General features: G+C 40.0%; 1 protein-coding gene across 1 annotated transcript; it reads left to right on the forward strand.

Moving 5' to 3' along the window:
- Positions 1–1023: 1023 nt before the first annotated feature.
- On the forward strand, positions 1024–18229 carry KRIT1 (KRIT1 ankyrin repeat containing). The gene is made up of 16 exons (XM_083578615.1): positions 1024–1146; positions 3091–3250; positions 4676–4768; positions 5448–5577; positions 5877–6120; positions 6609–6724; positions 7491–7634; positions 9125–9281; positions 9996–10103; positions 10904–11060; positions 12247–12398; positions 12908–13074; positions 13386–13473; positions 14666–14872; positions 15134–15250; positions 16940–18229. Exons 1-16 carry the CDS (start codon positions 1045–1047, stop codon positions 17006–17008), a joined length of 2211 nt encoding a protein of 736 aa, XP_083434741.1. The 5' UTR covers positions 1024–1044; the 3' UTR covers positions 17009–18229.
- The last annotated feature ends 1206 nt before the right edge of the window (positions 18230–19435 follow it).

The raw sequence follows: 19435 nt of genomic DNA on the forward strand, positions 1-19435 counted from the left end.
TGTTTGACCTGCAGTTTTTGATTATACGTTTTCACATGAAGTCCACATGAAATTTAAGGTAGTTTCTCAGCTTAAAGAGAAGGCAGATTTAGAAATTAAGGTGTAGATACAGTTTGCACTTGGACTGACAGTGTTTTTTGTTGATACGAGAAATGCTACATCCTGTATAAAAATGTTTACATTTACTACTTTAGTTAGTCTCAAGATCTCAACAGTCTCAACTTAGATCCTGTTACCAAACACACATTACATGAAAGTCATTTGTTTGGATTTCAATGAAATTTTAAGTTCCATGGCATGTTCCCAATTTAAAATCTGCAATTGAAAACAATAGATTCACACAGTGCAGCACAGTGCTTTGTGCCCCAGGCCTTCTAACAGCCAGCCAGTGTTATGAGCTTTGATAGCATACTACTTATTTGAAATTGTGGGATGTTTACATCCAAGCTCTTCCTGCCCCCTATATCCTGACAGAGAAAGAGGTCTGGGTTCAGTCCCTTCTCCCCACACCCCAGCTGACTGACACTGTCAAAACTGAGAGCTATGTAATCTCTCAAGCTATGTGCACCCAGATCCCAATCAGTCATTGCAAACTACAAACCTTCAAAGCTGAATACAGATCTGGCCTCAGAATCCACACACAGAGGTTGTTGTTGCATGTGTGGTTCCTGATCAGCAGGCCTGTGCTTGTACTGTCCTTGCTGTATTAGTGAATATGTTTTTAGTGTCACAATGTTTGCCATTTCTTTGTAAGCTACTTAAAATTATGCTTATTGTTTCTATTTCTACAAAGATATTTAAGTAATGGATTCATTATAAATTATTTTGAATTTTCAGGACAGTCCTCAAAATTCTCAAAGCAAAATCAAGATTTCCTTTCTTTGTTCAGGGAGGATAGAGAGGGAGAGAAAGAAAATTACTAGCATACTTTAAATGGGGGAAAACATCTGTGGCAGTTGTTTCCTTTTTAAAAAAACTTGTTTTCTCAGATATAATCTTTGGTTTCTGATTATTTTTTCACTAAAATAGATATATTAACAAACCATGGGCAACCCAGAGGTAATAACTGAAGCATATGTAGCTGTAATCCGTCCAAAGAATGCTGCAAGCCTGAATTCTCGTGAATATCGTGCTAAATCATATGAGGTAAAATCATTCTTATTTGTTAGGAGGTGTTGAAAATGCATTAAATGGGAGGGTTTTTTATTGTAGGAAATTGTTGTTGTTGTTAAAATTTGTATACTGCTCTTCATCCAAGGATCACAGGGTGGCTCACAACATAAAAATAAAAGCACAAAATACATAATTGAAACAAAACACTAACCCTTCTCCCATGAATACATTTAAAAGAACGTATAAATTAAGGTGTAGCATCAGTGAGAATAACATCCTAGTGCTAGGTACAGACAGAAACTCAGGAAGTAATCTGACGTTACTGATTGAATTTCCTATAGCAACGTATCTTCTGCATAAGAAAATAGTTCCTCATAGTCCCATTTCATCATTTCACTTTTGCCTTTTAATGTCATCATATGATAGGTGCAGGGTGATTCTGTCACCATGTAAGTTGCTATTAAATATTTCTCAATTGTTACAATAACCACAATGTACAGCTAGATCATACTGCTGCTTAATATCAGAGATACTGCTCAGAATATTGTGGGGAAGTGATGCAGTTACAAAACACCCTAACAGAAGGATGTGTAGTAATATTGCTTAAATTCTATTTTGTTGTTATGTGTTTAGCCAAGCTAGCAAAATTATTACCAATAAAAGATTATCACAGAGCAAATTATGTGGCATTCACACAGTCAACATTCATGTTATGCTCAGCAGAGTTATAGTTAACTGAGTATGTTGATCCAGGCAACATAACAAACCACAGTTAACCAACCACAAAAGCAAAAGCTTGCAAACATCTCTGCCCCAGCTGCATAGGAGAAGGGGAGAGGGGGGAGCACACAAGGTAAAAGCTTACTGCAGCACATTTAAGATAATCAACTAGTCTAGAGTAAATGTCTTGAAATATGCAGAGCAAATTTCCTTTCTCCCAGTTCTCTTTCAACATTAAGAAGGTATGGACTTATTTTACAGAATAATTTCATTCAATTCCTCATATTTTGAATTTTCACCAGTCTCTCTTAATGCTTTATTTATTAAATAGCCATTCAATGAATACAATAGCATGTTAATTGTGATTGTGAACATTTTCATTTTGTACAGAGGGCTTTTGAAATTCAAAAGCTTAGACAAATGCATGAATTTGCATCAGAATAAGTATTGACTTAATGATACAAAAAACAAAATTCTGTTACTGAAATGCATGTGGTCAAAGAATAATGAAATAATACTGTATTTCCAAAATAAAGGTAAAGGGAGCCCTGACCATTTGGTCCAGTCATAGCCGACTCTAGAGTTGCGGCACTCATCTCGCTTTATTGGCTGAGGGAGCCGGCATACAGCTTCTGGGTCATGAGGCCAGCATGACTGAGCCGCTTCTGGTGAACCAGAGCAGCGCACAGAAACGCCCTTTACCTTCCCGCCGGAGCGGTACTTATTTATCTCCTTGCACTTTGACGTGCTTTCGAATTGCTAGGTTGACAGGAGCAGGGACCGAGCAACGGGAGCTCACCCCGTTGTGGGGATTTGAACCACCAACCTTCTGATTGGCAAGTCCTAGGCTCTGTGGTTTAACCCACAGCGCTACCCGCGTCCCTTTTTATTTCCAAAATAGCAGCAGGTAATTCTGTGGAACATCCATAAAGGATCTTGTTTGCAGACACAATTTAAATACTGTACAGATTTTCTTTAAGCTTCCAGATATTTCTTTTTATTCAGGAAATTCAATGCAGAAATGGACCTTACAGTATTTTGAATACAAAAAAAAGCATCATGAGCCTAAACATTTTTTTTTTTTACCATTATCTACATCTCATACCAACATGACATTGCCTAAAAAGTAAAGCTTGCACATTGGTATATCTCATTCTAAGTATATGAGTGCAAGGGCAGCCTCTGTTTAGACAGTGCTATTATTCTTTCAAAATACAGAACTTTGTATTAACTAATGTTTACCTTGATTTTCATCAGATTTTGTTGCTTGAAGTTCCCATCGAAGGACACAAGAAAAAAAGAAGAAAAATGTTGTTGGAAACTAAAATTCAAGGAGGCGGCGATATATCCCAAAAGATCTTGGATTATATACTAGAAACCACCAAACCAATTTCACCAGGAAATCAAGGTATTAAAGGTAAGGATGGCTGTTTCTGCTTTCTAAAATAAATAACCAGGTCAGTCTCCCTAAGCGCATTTGTTTTCTGCTTGATAACCAATGACAGTCAGTACAGCTAAAACAACAATCTTCATTATTCTCCATAATGCTTGTCATAATATGAAGATTTTTACTTATTTTTCGAAGATAAGAAAGTTCTTATCCGGCTAAAGGAGAGGTTCTGAAAGAAGAGCTCTGGTACTGGAAAAGCCTGCTCCTTGTCTATGCCAATCTATTCTTAGAAAGAAGAGAAAGTTGGAGCAAGCACTCATTTGAAGTCTCCCCAGTAAGGGGAGACAGGTACAGAAAAGGGTGCTCACTCAGTCAACTGGAGCCTAGGTCATTTAAAAGTTAAAATCAGTACTTTGTACTGTGCCTTGAAACTAACTGGGTGTCACTGCAGTTGTTATATTCCAGCTGTAATGAGCTCCCTCCAGTTCCCTCCTATTAGGGCTTATCCACACTTACCTTTTGACCAACTCTTTCCAGGCAGAGATCCACACTTTAATGCTTGCTCTATGTCCGAGTGTGGTTCCCCTTGCCTCAAAACCCACTCTTTTAAAGCTGAATTGGAGCAAATGTCAGTTCGGGTTTTCCACAGATTGATGCTTGCTGCAATTCAGCTTTAAAGAGTGGGTTTTTGCAGGGCAAAGTCTGAAGCAAAAAAAAAAAAACAGGGTGCTCAAGCATGGAGCTTTAAATCCCACCTGGAAAGAGCAGAATAAAACTTAATCAAATGGGTGGCTGCACGAATTGAAGCTTCCAAGCCATCTTCAAAGGCAGCCCCATATAGAGTGTGCTGTTGTAGCCTAACAATTAACAAAGGCTTGAATCCAATGTTAGTTGTACTCATAGTGCACCTATGGGGATAGAATTCAATGTATCACTCAGTGCAGTATGTGTGCAGGAAACTAAGTCATCTCAAGCAGTGGGACTTTCCCTCCCTCCCTCTCCCCCCCCACCTTTTAAACCTGTTCTGTGGTTTTCTCCAACCCTCCAGAGCAGATTTTAGGGCCATTGGGGAGGGAGTAAGTCCCATGCATGCAACAGTTTAGTTGAATCCTGCCCATTAAAATGAGTGAGCATGGCTAACTTAGGTCCATTTAATTTCAATGAGTCTTACACTGAGTATAATTTAGTTGGCTACAGCCTACTGCATGGATCACAGTCGCCTGGCTATTATGCCAGCAGTGACAGGTCTTGATTGATAACAGCCAAAACTAGTGAACGTTAATCTTGGTCACAGCAACAGCTTGAGAATTCAGGAGAATTGCCAGGGCTGATAGTACCCCAGAATCTCCAATCCAGAACAGTGGTACCAGTGTGTGTTGTCAAGAAAGACAGATGAGAAACAGGAGGATAATTTCAGCCATTTAATTATTAAAGGATTATTATTGTATACAGGAAAACGAGTTCTGTTAATGAAGACTTTCCCTCTTGATGGCGAGAAGGCAGGCAAGGATGCATCCCTTTTTGTTGTACCAACAGTAGTCAAAGGTAAAAATTAAAATGTTAACATTAAAGCTGCACATAATTAGCAAATGTTAATATCATTTTCTTTAAAATGTACATGAATCGCACAATCCTACGATTTCACACCAACCAGTTCCACTCAGGGCTACACTTGAAAGCTTTTAAGAAATGGAACTTCTTTTTCAAAATGAAAGGGGGAAAACATTTTATTTATGAGGATGAGAGAGGATAATCAGTTGAGGAGCGGGAAAGGGAGAGAAAGGATTGTGGCAAGCTGCATCAGGCACTGGTGCTTGTCAGGCCTCAGAGTAGGGTTGCTTACTGCTGATTAAATCACAAATTATATTCAGTCTGTGCCCATCAGTGCAATCCTATGCATGCATTCACAGATGCAAGCCTCATTGAATTCATTGGGGATTACTCTCAGGTAAGTGGGAATAGAATTGAGGCCGTAATGCTCTCGGAACATCATTCAACAAGGTTACACTGCAACTTATATTGGGAGAAAATTGCATTTTTCCAGAAACAAAATAATGTACTTTGATGAATGTAATAATGAGATGTCCATGCAGCCTTGGGAATTTAATTTGTGGGGCATAGGAATATAAGAACAAAATGTAATGTTATCAGGCCAAAATTGCGTAATAGAATAAACGAGATTTGTTCAGCCTTTTTGTTTTAAAAAGTATCTTCTCCTTTGTAGATAATACAAAATATGCCTACAGTCCTGGATGTCCAGTTTTCTACTGCTTACAAGACATCATGAGGGTCTGCAGTGAATCCAGTACTCACTTTGCTACAGTCACAGCTAGAATGTTAATTTACTTGGATAAGTAAGACATTTTTAACAGAACTCCTTGAGTCTATAAAAAGAAAATGACACTAAATAATTAAATATTTTAAAGTATTCTTAACATTTTACATACCATAATATTTCAAGACAGATCATGTTTTACTTTAAAAAAAAAAGTTGCAGGTCCTAAGCACTTGTTCTTACGTGTTTGTATCAGTGTATCTCTCTAAGGGCTTACTTACTATGGGTATGTGTTTACATTATGCTGTGCTAATTATTCGCTAATCTTCAATAAAAGCAACAATGCTAAAAAGTTTTTTTGCCCATTGTGTTCTGCAGGTGGTTAGAAGAACGGCATTCGCAATCCCATTCAATCCCCGCTTTATTCAGACCATCTCCCTTGGAGCGGATTAAAACAAATGTCACAAACCCTGCATACGCTGTTGAACCTGGGCAGACAGAGAGCTCACTTCATATGGGATACACAGCACTGGAAATCAAGAGTAAAATGCTGGCACTTGAGAAGGCAGACATGTGCATCTACAACCCTTTATTTGGCTCAGATCTTCAGTATACCAATAGGGTAAGTGGAGATCATTATTAATTTACCGTATATACTTGAGTATAAGCCGTCCCGAATATAAGCCGAGGCACCTAATTTTAGCACAAAAAACGGGGAAAACTTATTGACTCGTGTATAAGCCGGTTCACCACACCACAAACCTGGTGGTGGCGGCAGCGGAGGAGGAAGAACAAGCAGCCCGAAAGGGCTCCTTTCGGGCCACTCGTCCCTTCGTCGCTGCCTCTGCCGCTCGCAAGCGCCTCTCCCAACCGTGGCTCCTGTGCCTGCCCTTGAGAGAGACGGGCGGCAGTGGCTGGACCAGTGGCGAGAAAGGGCTCCTTTCGGGCTGCTCGTCCCGCCGCCCCCGCCGCCCAACTCACTCGAGTATAAAAAATGTGCTGAAAAAGTCAGCTTATACTTGAGTATATATGGTAAGAGTGTTAGATTTTTATGCTCATTAGGGTGTACTTTGAGCCTTTTTCTTCTTCTTCATTATATGGTATTTGCAGGTCGACAAAGTGGTTATAAATCCATACTTTGGACTTGGAGCCCCAGACTATTCAAAAATACAGATTCCAAAACGTGAAAAGTGGCAACGCAGCATGAGCAGTGTCATGGAAGACAAGTACTGTGTTATTTTTATTCATTTGCATTTCATTATAAAAGAATCGCCCCCTAAAGTCCAAACCCGTATTTATTTATTTAAAAACTGTATAGGCATTATTGCTTCCAGAGTGGATCAGGGCAATCCTAAATATGTTTACTTATAAGTAAGTCCCATTATGTTCATTAGAGTATACTCCTTCGTAAGTTTGCATCAGTTCTTTTTTTTAGTAATATTTTTTATTAAGCTTTCAATTTTACATTTCAAAATAAAACATTTTACAAACTTTAAAATATCCAGTGACTTTTTATAATAAACTGCAGTAAGTCCATCTGGCCCATGTGCTTTCCCCATCTTCATTTGGTTTATTGCCATTTGCAGTTCCAGTATCGAGGTGGGCGCATTCAGAATTTGCCAATTTTTCTTAGATACTCGGGGTATGTAACAGTCACTTAAAGTAAGTTTGCATAAGTTCTGTAATGATCTCAGGTCACTTGCTGGAGAGGGTAGTGGCAACGACCACAGTCAAAGCTATGAGCAGCCTTTTAACTTCCCCTCAAAGTGTGTTGGCTCTTAAAAGTGAAATATCCCATCAGTGCAATAAGACTGTAAAGTAGAATTAGATTTTAAGTGCAACCCCGCCCCACATTGCATTAGTGGGAGGAAAACCAACTCCTTTACTGTCTCGTGCCTTTTCTCTTTAGATCAAAGCAACAGGATGCTTTCGATGAAGCAGTTGTATAACATGACTGAAATATCATATCTTAATTCCTTCCTCACCCCACAGGGAACGTCAGTGGGTTGATGATTTCCCTCTTCATCGCAGTGCTTGTGAAGGAGATTCTGAGTTATTGAGTCAACTTCTCAATGAAAACTTTTCAGTCAACCAGCTGGACAGTGATCATTGGGCACCCATCCATTATGCATGCTGGTGAGCAGAGTACTCTTGCGTTGAAGTCCAAAACAGGGAATTGTTCATAATTAAAACCACCTGTTTGTGTCTTCATGCTTATGTGTGTGTCTGTGTGTTCAAGCTTTTGTCATGCTCAAACGTAGCTGAGAAATAGAATGCAGCTATGTGGGTGAAGGGTGTGGCTCCGCAGCTGAGGATTTGCTCACTTCTCAGTGTCTCTGAGCTTTGGAGGGCAGAGTAAACCATCTGTAGTGTAGCACAGACTTGGGAAAGGGCAAAATGTGAAGCTCACTGCAGATGCTAGGATCATAGGACCCCCATTGAAATGAATTGCAGTTATTTTTTTTCACATGTAACTGAATGGCTGCCATTTACCCCATGTAGATTAATCAGGCTGAACTTGAGAAAACTTTATGGTGGGAACAAAACCACTCTCCATTTCCTATAGTGGAAGGCCTAGATTCCACTGAAACTCATGGAAAAGCGTAGTTTGATGTATCACTGTCCCTCAGAAGTCTTCCCTGCATGCACATAGACTGCCCCCATCAAAAAGATGGACATTTTTCTAATTTCTAATAATTATTGCACATTAGTTGCCCAGCTTGCATGTAATGTTAAGCCAAACCATGGTTTAGCATGAACGAGTGAAGGCTGAGACTGTCAGATTCTTCCCCAAGGCCTGCCACTGTTGCACTACCCACGGCTAAGCTATTGTTTGGCTTAGTATTATGTCCGAACCCAGGGTTGTGGTTTGTCTCTCCTAGATGAACTACAGGCAGAACACACCTTGGTTATAACTTGTGGTTTATTAGGAGCAGGAGAAACCACAAGTCCAGATTCAGACATAAGCTAAACCATACTTTAGCTGCAGATTCAGATATATGCCAAACCATAACTTAGTTGCAAGTAGTGCTACAGCAGCAAGACCAGGGAAGGAGCAAAGTGGCCCCATTTCTTCTTCTGAGCACCCATGTTTGTTCATTTGTGCTAAGCTATGGCTTTTGGCTTAGTATTAGGTGCAAATTGAGTCAGTGTGAAAGTGGGTTCTGGCAGCTCAAAGGTAACCCAGACTTTGTAGTAACTTTGCAAATGCTGTAGAAACTGGCAATCTAGTTAAGTGGCTAGGGCCAGCTTTAATGAAAAGCACCACTGCTGTAAGAGAGGCTTTCTGCAAAAAATGTACTTAGCAGTTGCTAATTTTTAAATGTATGTAAAAAAAATTTTTTGGGGGGGGAACCCTCATATATTATTAGATTATTTGAAAAAAATGAATTGAATTATTTATTTTAGAATAGTAACTTCTCCCACAACTAAGTGAATTTCATTAAATTGCAAATACTAATTATTTTTGTGGGGCATTAATTCATTCCAGAATGCTGGTAGTGTTTCAGACACTTAGACTGAACTAAAATAATTAACAAGTAAGTGAAGTTTCTTACATGTGTCTTTGGAACCATTTCATAGACCATATGCAAGCTTACCTTTATTTGTATTTGTTCTCTCTCTAGGTATGGTAAAGTTGAAGCTACTCGAATGTTGTTAGAGAAAGGAAAATGCAATCCAAACTTGCTCAATGGACAGCTCAGCTCGCCTCTTCACTTTGCTGCTGGGGGTGGGCATGCCGAAATTGTACAGATTCTCCTAAACCATCCAGAAATTGATAGAGTAAGATGTATTTGTAATTTCAATCATGATTTCTTATACAATTAAATTCTGCTTTTGAACAGTAGCTCATGCTTCCATTTGCAAAAGAATAAAAACAATTAAGATGTTTCTTGAAGTCAGTCCAAGGAATGACAGTATTGTGGAGCAGGAAACAAACAGTAAATACTTCAGAGAAGTAATTCCTATTGCAAAGAAGTAATTCCTATCATTGCAGCTTGCGCTAGGAAGAATTGGCACCGTGGTCAGCACTTTGAACAGTACCCTGAAAATGTTTAAGACAAGCGGTGCTCTCTAATTCAGAGCATTGAACACCCCACAGAACACTGCATCTGGAAGTGCTTTTAAACCTTCATTTCCTAATCATGGGCATGATTCTGTTATTTGGTGGTAGGATTGGAAAACACAGTTCAGAAGTGGAGTCATGCAAGTTGATAAGTGAAGGGTACTTTCCAAGAAGGGGGTGGTGGATGTTGCAGCTTTTACTTGAGGGGCTGTAGCTTAATAGTGGAGCATACGATTTGCATGCAAAAGGTCCCAGGGTTTTTGAAAGCCTTTGAAAGAAAGGCTTGTGTCTGAAACACTGGATGGCCCCTGCCAGTCATTGTGTAAGCAGTGCTGAGCCAGGTGGACCAGTTGCCTAACACAGCATAAGACAGGTTGCTATGTTGCATTTAGAAAGCTGTGTTTTAAATCTCGTATTGCTTCTGTTTGTAGCACATCACTGATCAACAAGGAAGAACCCCACTGAACGTCTGTGAAGAGAACAAACAAAATGAGTGGGCAAAAACCGCTAACTTGCTGAAAGAGGCCGCAAACAAACAAGTATGCAATGACCTTTCAGATTTTAGTAAAGGTCCTTAAAAGCAAAAGGAAGTGTTTACTGGTTATTGTATTTGTTAAAAACCAATATATATATTAATAAAAAGTAAATGGAAGCATTAATCCAGGAGCAGTCGGTGTGGTGGGGAAGTGCCATAGATAGACGCATTCCTGATAGATGCATCCTTTACCATGATGGGGCAGGACAGTGGTGAGGTTGAGGCTGTATGGGTATAGTGGCAGGGGCAAGCTTTGCTAGCTTTGCTTTGACCTCATCGCCAACCTGCACAGCATAATCCTTCTGCATCTTACATTTATCACATGTGTAGTGACATGGTGTTATGGCAAGCCCATAAACATAAGATGCTGCTGAGTAGAATTTATCATTTCCATTTTAATCTAATTTGTTAACACCACAGACTTTCTCAAATATTTTCTTCCCAGAGTTATTTTAATGGACTTTCTATAATGAATAAATTCTTGCGCAGCAGAACAACTTGCAATAGTGCAAGTCTCGAAATTCCAGTTCAGCATGCCATTTGAATGAGCTCCCCTATGTCATCTGTGCTGCAATGGACCTCGGAAGCAGAGCTTGACACCGGGGATCTCTGACCCTTCTCCTGAGCTTGTACCTGGAGAAGTGGATCATCCTTGACCATGTGTCTCATTTCAGGGATGCTTAGACACTAATATTGCCCCTTTTTCCATTGGAGGGGGGCAAGGTACTGGCACCCACAAATTTTGGCTTGCTACCAGGACCAGGCAAGGTTTCAGTATTTCCTGTTTTCATTTATTTCCTCTAGTATGAGAAGGTACGAATTTATCGAATGGATGGGTCATACCGCTCTGTGGAGTTGAAACATGGAAACAACACCACTGTGCAACAGATAATGGAAGGAATGCGTCTTTCTCAAGAGACACAACAGTATTTCACTATTTGGATCTGTTCTGAAAATCTCAGTAAGTAATTGGTATCTTGATGACATCTGGCGTGGGGTGGATGGGGAAGAACAGTCTTTCAGGCAAAAAAACCAGGGGCCCTTCCAGGCCTAATTTGGCCCATGCGCCGGAAGTTGTCCATCCTCTCACCCTAGCAGCCACCCTCCTCCTTTGGAGCAGGATCTCTGAGAGGTTCTGAAGAAAGCAGTCTTTCACGTAACCTGCTCCCAAGCCTTTAAGAGCTTCAAAGTTTACGAACAGAACTTTAAATTGGATCCAGAAACTCAAGTGGGAACCTGTGCAGCTGACAAAGCAGTGGCATAATATGATCAAAACTTCCAGTCATAATTAATAATCTTGCAGCCCAACTTTTGGACCAGCTGTAGTTTCAAAACTACTTTTAAAGACAGTTCCAAGTATAATGCATTTTAAAGGTTAAATAGTTCATCTGAACACCAGTAGCAAACTATGCCTCTAGCTACGATTGTAGCTGCTATATTAGCTGAAGCTAACAAAAGGACTGAGCTCTTAGTGTTTCTGCCTTTTCTGACAAAAAGCTGACTTTTGCACTTTTTGTTAAGTGCATCCATTTTTCTAGGACACTGGTAACTGGTGTAGACCACATTGCATTTGCATGGTTGGGAGAGATGCTGACAGTACCATGCATATTCAGTTGACTTGTTGTTTTATGTGCTTCATAAATACAGTGGAACCTCAGGTTGTGGACGTGATCCGTGTGGGAGGAACGTTCGCAACCCGCAGCGCTGTATCTGCACATGCGCAGGTCGTGATTTGGCGCTTCTGCGCGTATGCAAAGCGCAAAAACCCGGAAGTAACCCGTTCCGGTACTTCCGGGTTCGGTGCAGTGTGCAATCCGAAATCGCATAACCTGAAACATCTGTAACCCGAGGTACCACTGTAACAAGAGACATCCCAAAGCAATACAATACAATAAAGACACATGTGGAGCAATCACATGTATAAAAATGTGCGTGCGTGCGTGCCATTCAAGTTCAATACAGATATCAACAGTTGCCAAAGGACAATAGGAAATATGTAACATTGCTATTTATGACATTTTGCTTTTATAATCCTGCCTTCTTTCAAAACATACTCAGTACTGTACAGCATTCACACATACTTGATACGCACACTGAGACATTGTCTTGTTTGCATTTATTTAAATTAAAGAGCTTTTGTTCTATAGATCTCCAGCTGAAACCGTATCACAAGCCTCTGCAGCACGTTCGCGACTGGACGGAAATACTCACTGAACTGACAAACCTGGATCCTCAAAGGGAAACCCCACAGCTTTTCCTGAGGAGGGATGTAAGACTTCCTTTAGAGCTTGAAAAAAAGGTTGGCATTTTATGTTCTGCTATATCAGGATCAACGCCTGAATCTCTAGACAGAGTCCAGTATAATGATTTCACTTAGTTTGTTCTTCTGAATTCTCCAGATAATACAGCTTGGCCAAGGGAAGCCAACGTGATGCTCTTCATATTTTGCTGGACTACAAATCCCATCATCCCCAACTGCTGACCATGCTGGCTGGGAATGATGGGAGCTGTAGTCCCAACAGCATCTGAAGGCTATTTATGATAAATAAGAGTGGCTGGGGAAACCCAGCCACATGGGCAGGGTATAATTGTTGTTGTTGCTGTTAAGTGGGCGGCTAGATCTAAGCTGTGATGTAGCATTTTTAATGTTCAAGCTTTTAAACATTTTAAATTTATTTTGTTTTAAATAACCAACTTGAACTTAAAATTTAAATAACTACATTAATTGCTTTGCTACTGAGCAAACCAAATAAGAACTAATGATGTTTAAATTTTTAATATAGACACATTTTATTTTCTATGCTATAGATTGAGGATCCACTGGCTATTCTTATCCTATTTGATGAGGCCAGGTACAATTTATTAAAGGGTTTCTATACGTCACCTGATGCCAAGCTGATAACACTTGCAAGTCTGCTGCTGCAAATAGTCTATGGAAATTATGAAAGTAAAAAGCACAAGCAAGGCTTCCTAAAGTGAGTGGATTTTAAAATATTGATATGTTTTTTGTTTTAAAATGAAGATATTCAGATAAGAGAGTCTAAAAAATTACTTCAGGATTGGAGGTGTTGGCTGATTCTGGGCTCCCTCACTTCTACATAGATAACCAATACAGTTAAAGGTGACTTAACCAATCACCTGAGCAGCAAGATGGATCATCAGAATGCTATAATGTGCATTATAGCTTATTTGCATGCATGAACTGTTGATAAAAGGGCAAACAGATTTTGTTTTTATCTGTTCAATATTATAAAAGTGGTTAAACGTGTTTGGTTTTTATTTACAGTGAGGAAAACTTAAAATCTATAGTACCAATCACCAAATTAAAAAGCAAGGCACCTCACTGGACAAATCGAATACTTCATGAATACAAGGTACGATATTGAGCAACATGTCAGAAAACCTGAAAGCACTCCGATCGTAAATTTTAATGTTGTTAATTTCTTTTTATATTGTAAACTGCTACAGGTTACGTTGTGTGATTTTAGATGAAAGTTTTCCTTTTATTCTCTGTCATCCATTGTAAAGGCCTTTGGCTATATACAGTAAAATTGACTCTCACCATTAATAATTTAAAATGTCCTTTATTTTCTGGAAATGTTAGGGCAACAAAAATAAAATGCCAACCAAGAGGTCTAACGGCTAATTTTTGAGTCATTGCTATCGGTGACCAGCTTTGCTTGCCACATTAAACTATTGTTAAAATAAGCTCTGGTGTAATATGAATCCATTGCTTCCTCTCCACTGGTAATATGCTGCTGGGTAACTAAGCTATGGTTTGGCATAGCACTATGTCTGAACCTGGGCTAAGGGTTTGTTTCTGTCCAAACTAAGGGGTACTGGATTATTTTGGAGAATCAAACCATGAACCCAGGTTTAGCAGAAATGCTAAATGAAATTTAACTTCCTGATCTCCCCCGCCCCCACAAAAAAAAAATTCTTATTGAAGTCAACAGAATGGTTATAAATTTCTTTCCATCTTGTATGTATTCATATGTATTCATATCAAAGTATCCTTAAGCAAAGTATTTCTGTCATTTCACCCTGTGCAAAGAATCTGGATCCAAATAGTGGAACCTCGGGTTACGGACATAATCTGTGGCGGAAGCACGTCCGCAACCTGCAGCATTTGCATCCTGAAGCGCTGCACCTGTGCAGGTGATTTAGCACTTCTGCGCAGGCGCGAGTGGCGAAACCCGGAAGTAACCTGTTTCAGTACAGTGGTACCTCGGGTTACATACGCTTCAGGTTACAGACTCCGCTAACCCAGAAATATTACCTCAGGTTAAGAACTTTGCTTCAGGATGAGAACAGAAATTGTGCTCCAGCAGCGCAGCGGCAGCAGGAGGCCCTATTAGCTAAAGTGGTGCTTCAGGTTAAGAACAGTTTCAGGTTAAGAACGGACCTCCGGAACGAATTAAGTACTTAACCCGAGGTACCACTGTACTTCCGGGTTTCCCGCGGTCTGCAACCAAAAAACACGTAACCTGAAGTGTCTGTAACATGAGGTATGACTGTAGAAGTTAAAATCTAAACTTTTGTGGGTATGTCAACTTGTATTTTCAGAATCTCAGTACCAGTGAAGGCGTTAGTAAAGAGATGCATCACCTGCAGCGCATGTTTTTGCAGACCTGCTGGGAGATTCCTACCTATGGGGCTGCTTTTTTCACAGGACAAGTATTCACAAAAGCAAGCTCAAGCAATCATAAAGTCATCAGAGTGTATGTAGGTGTAAATGTCAAAGGACTGCACCTTCTCAATATGGAAACAAAGGTACAGTCTTTGTTTTTCAGTTTTGAGTCTTAACACTATCTGTGAACATAATACATAAAGTGTGCATATTCCATACAGCATATGTCAATAATATTGTTATTCTATTTAACATAGTAGTATTTCTTTTTTTTTTTTTTGTAATTCAGAACAGAATATGTCAGACAGTGAGCACATATGTAGCTTACTGAGGAAAGCACTTTTATTTAGTCTCAAATTTATAGATAATGTTGGCTTTTCAGCTTGTTGCCTTTATATTGACAGGCATTGCTCATATCTTTAAGATATGGTTGCTTTATGTGGCAGCTGGGAGATGGAGACAGCTGTTTTCAAATACATAGTCTGGAAAACAAAATGAGCTTTATAGTCCATACCAAGCAGGTAAGCAAACTACTGATTTCACACATTCCTCACCTCCCCATCCCCCATTTTTCCCTGGTGCTGTGCATGCCTAACAATTACATTTTAGGACAGATATCAATTGCTGTTAGTTTTGGAGAGAGGATGCAGGTGGCGCTGAGGTCTACACCACTTGAGCCTCTTGGGCTTGCCGATCAGAAGGTTGGCAGTTCAAATCCACACAACGGGATGAGCTCCCGTTGCTCTGTCCCAGCTTCTACCAACCTAACAGTTTGAAAGCATACCAGCACAAGTAGATAAATAGGTACTGCTGTGGCAGGAAGGTAAACGGCATTTCCATGCACTCTGGCACTCATCCCGTTCCTCTGTGTGCCGGTAGCAGTTTAGTCATGCTGGCCACAAAACCCAGAAATCTGTCTGTGGACAAACGTTGGCTCCCGCAGCCTGAAAAGCAAGATGAGTGCCACACCCCATAGTCACCTTTGACTGGACTTAACTGTCCAGGGGTCCTTTATCTTTACCTAATATTGGACAATAATACTGTTGATTGGACTACCATTAGTTTAAAGAAACACAGTAGTTCTGCACAATAGTTTGATTTAGGCAGATGAACAAGTAACACTACTCAGCTGTTTAAAAAAATTCAATGTCTGCCATAGAGCCCTAAAAATCTGTGCTTGGAACTAATTCACACTCTTTATAGTCCACGGAGCATACATTTTCAACACTAACAAGCAGTTATCTCTATTTGTAAATGTTATTTATCCTTGTCTCACAATATAGCTTGGGCCATCTTCCCGAACCTGGTGCCCTTCAGATGCCATGGGCTACAGCTTCCATCATCCCAGGCCAGCAGGGGCGGATGGCAATTGTAGCCCAAAACATTGAGAGGGCACCAGGTTGGGGAAGGCTGATTTGACTAATCTTTTATAAAAGCAGATTTCTGAACTAAAGTTATTCTTTCCACCTGCACTGTGGACTAAGGTTAAGGTTTTTCATCATATTTAAATGAAGGTTACTATATTAAATTAAAATGAGATTCTGGTGTCTCCTATAAAAAGGGTAAAGGTCAAAGAGACATGAGTTCTTACACAAATAGTCAAAAGAATTCACTAGATAGAACAGGGAAGTATCCCAAATTAGAAGGTGCGTAGGTTGCACAAGCTGCTTCTGCCCAGTTTTTGGCAGTTCCCCACTCCCATGATGTCCTAGGTTCCTTGACCTTCATGAGAGGTAATAATAGTAATAATAATTTTCTTATTTATACCCCACCCATCTGGCTAGGTTTCCCCAGCCACTCCCCAGGTTTCTCAAGAGGGTAAGTGGAGGATGGAGATGCTGACAAATAAGCCTCCTCATACAAACAGACCTGCTCACAACATTGGATGCAGCGCAATAAAAATAATTACTTCCAGCTCTAAAAAGTAACATAAAACATGAAGTTCTGACTTTGCGCTGAGCATTTAAGGCTGCAATTCCGAAAACAATCCTTTGAGTTATTCTCATTGCAGCTCCCATGCCACATCCCAGGAGTTTCCCGAAAGTTTCCCAACCTTCCAGCCGAGGTTTTTTGGGATGCAGAGAACTGGAGTGGGGAAGAGGGGCAGGGATGCCCACTTGCAGAAGTGGGCTTCCACTCACAAAGTACTAGATAGAATACGTCATATGACTGCTGTTTGGGAAACTCTGATTTGTTTTTTCTGTTTGCAGGCGGGACTTGTTGTAAAATTGCTGATGAAATTAAGCAGCCAGCTGGTTCCCAGTGAAAGAAGTAACTGAAATAAATGGAGAATGATTATGCAATTAGCTACATTAAGCACATTTTTTTGTTTCTGTAAATAAAAGCCTTGCATGTATATGAGTTGTACAGGATGAAATATGCTCTCTATTGGACAGGAGTTTATTTGTTTATTTGTAAAATAGAATATATCTGTTATTTTTATAATAATGTTGGGGGGGTTATTTTCAAAACCATAACATGCATCGAGAAAAAATGTGCATATAATAGGATGTAAGCCCCATTGGACACAATAGGACTTACTTCTGAGTAAACTTGCATAGGATTGCACTGTAAGTCTATACAGCCGTACCTTGGTTTTCGAACAGCTTAGTTTTTGAACGTTTTGGCTCCCGAACGCCGCAAACCTGGAAGTGACTGCTCCGGTTTGCGAACTATTTTTGGAAGCCGAACATCTGACGGGGCTTCCATAGCTTCTGATTGGCCGCAGGATCTTCATGCAGCCAATCAGAAGCCACGCTTTGGTTTTTGAACGTTTTGGAATTCGAACGGACTTCCAGAATGGATTCCATTCAACTTCCAAGGTACGACTGTATTCTTGTTTAAAATGGGCAATAAATAAGATTTTGCACCTCGGCTACCAAACAGAAGATTGCTTTGCAGGTTTTACTACATTATTCTGTCATGGCATGTGTGAACTATTGCAGTAGAGCATAATTGGAGGGATGTAGTGAAACTTGAAAAACAACCTTTAGTAGTCAGCCTAGTAACAAGTGGCTATACTGTAATTAAACTCCCCAAAAGTAACAAGATCTGGGGACCTCTAAAGCAGCATTCAATCCAGTGCAAATAGCTGTAGCCAGAAGAGAAAGCCAGCAACTTCCCTAGCCTGATTTTAAAAAAAAGCCAACACAACAAAAAACTTTATTACCCCTTTGTTTAGAACCTAATTTCATTAAAAACAACATCTTATTATATATTTAGAATATTGCAGGGAAAGAGTCAGGGGGTTAGATCTAGCTCGGTCAAACAGAGTCCATCCATTGAACTAAATGGACATGATTAACTCAAGTCCATTTATTTCAGTGTATCTTCTTTAAGCATAATTTAGTTAGCTGCAACGCAGGAAGAACTTTGTTGAATGAAATCTAAAGTATTGTGTACTTTGTTGCCTTTTTATACTTCTGAAATAATTGTTTTGCTAATTTATTGTTATGTTTATGAAGTACAGTTTTTTAAATAATATATTCTTTGTACAAAGACTTGTGAAAACTAGTGTGTGTTTTTTATTTAAAACGAGAAGAAAAAGTCTGATTGACTAAACCCTTATTAGTGATAGTAGGCCTGTTCGTTTCCATGCTTTTGTTAGTATTCATCTGGGCAATTTCCGACAAAACTAGCCTTTCATAAGAATCCTTCTGAGCCTGCCATTTTCATTCACAGCATTCCTATTTGTTTCATGCCTGAGTAAAATCTTTGGTTGTGATCCAAACAGAGTGGAGGGGCCATTGTTCTGTGGCACAGAACATATTTTCCATACAGGAGGTCCCAGGTTCAGTCCCTGGCATCTCTAGTTAAAAGAATTAGGTCACAGGTGAAGTGAAGGATCCCTGCGTAAGACCTGGAAAGCCACTGCTAGTCAGTGTCTTTTCTGACAGTGCTCCGGAAGATAAATATTCTGACCTCATATAAAGCATCTTCTTTTGTCCCCCCCTTTTTTTAATGGAAGTTTCATTGATCAGCTGCTTGTGATAATGCTCTTGCACTCAGATCTGCCATGTGGGCTTCCCATAGGCATCTTGGTAGGCTACTGTGAGAACAGTTTGCTGGACTAGGTTGTCCACTGGCTTGATGCAGCAGGGTTCTTATGTGACAGCTGTGAAGAGTAGGGGAGGGATAACAGAGGCCAACATGCTGAGTTGTGAGAATAGATCACAGCTTTATTGAATCACCATCTTTCAACAGTGCAACATAAGGCTTGGACACAGTAGTCCTAGTGACCAGCCCATATGATGGATAACACAGTTACTTGTGCTTCTGAAGAAAAGACTTCCATTAAGCCTTGCTAGAGAAAACCACAGGAAGGTGAATGACAAGACAGAGGATATGCCTATCACACATCTAGCAAAACTGGTTGCAGCTCAAAAATCCTGAGCTATACTGATGGTTGGTGGTATCCTCAAACTGCTTACTCCTTCCAACCTTAAATTCCTGCCTGATACTAATGCACCCCTGGAACCTGAGTAGCAAAGACGTTTGCCTAGCTCCACCAAACTAAAGGAAGTCACAGATGCTCCAGCGACTCATTCCAATAACATTAGGTCAAATTGCATTGTCCACAACCCTTGTGAGTTACAGTGTAGTTGCTGAGAACCACAGCCCAGAGAACGTGTATTCTCTAGTGGTTCATTCATCAGCTGAGCCACAAGTTCTTCCATCAAGCCTTCCCACTCAAGTCTGACCAATTT

Source organism: Podarcis filfolensis (assembly GCF_964270895.1).
Source record: "Podarcis filfolensis genome assembly, chromosome: 12".
NCBI classification, from domain to species: Eukaryota; Metazoa; Chordata; class Lepidosauria; order Squamata; family Lacertidae; genus Podarcis; species Podarcis filfolensis.

Bases quoted from the DNA above. Each gene is read 5' to 3' on its own strand.
- KRIT1 (XM_083578615.1), top strand. From the start codon at position 1,045: ATGGGCAACCCAGAGGTAATAACTGAAGCATATGTAGCTGTAATCCGT. The intron at 4,769-5,447 runs GTAAAAATTAAA...TCTCCTTTGTAG, and splicing joins TGTACCAACAGTAGTCAAAG to ATAATACAAAATATGCCTAC. The intron at 6,121-6,608 runs GTAAGTGGAGAT...TGGTATTTGCAG, and splicing joins ATCTTCAGTATACCAATAGG to GTCGACAAAGTGGTTATAAA.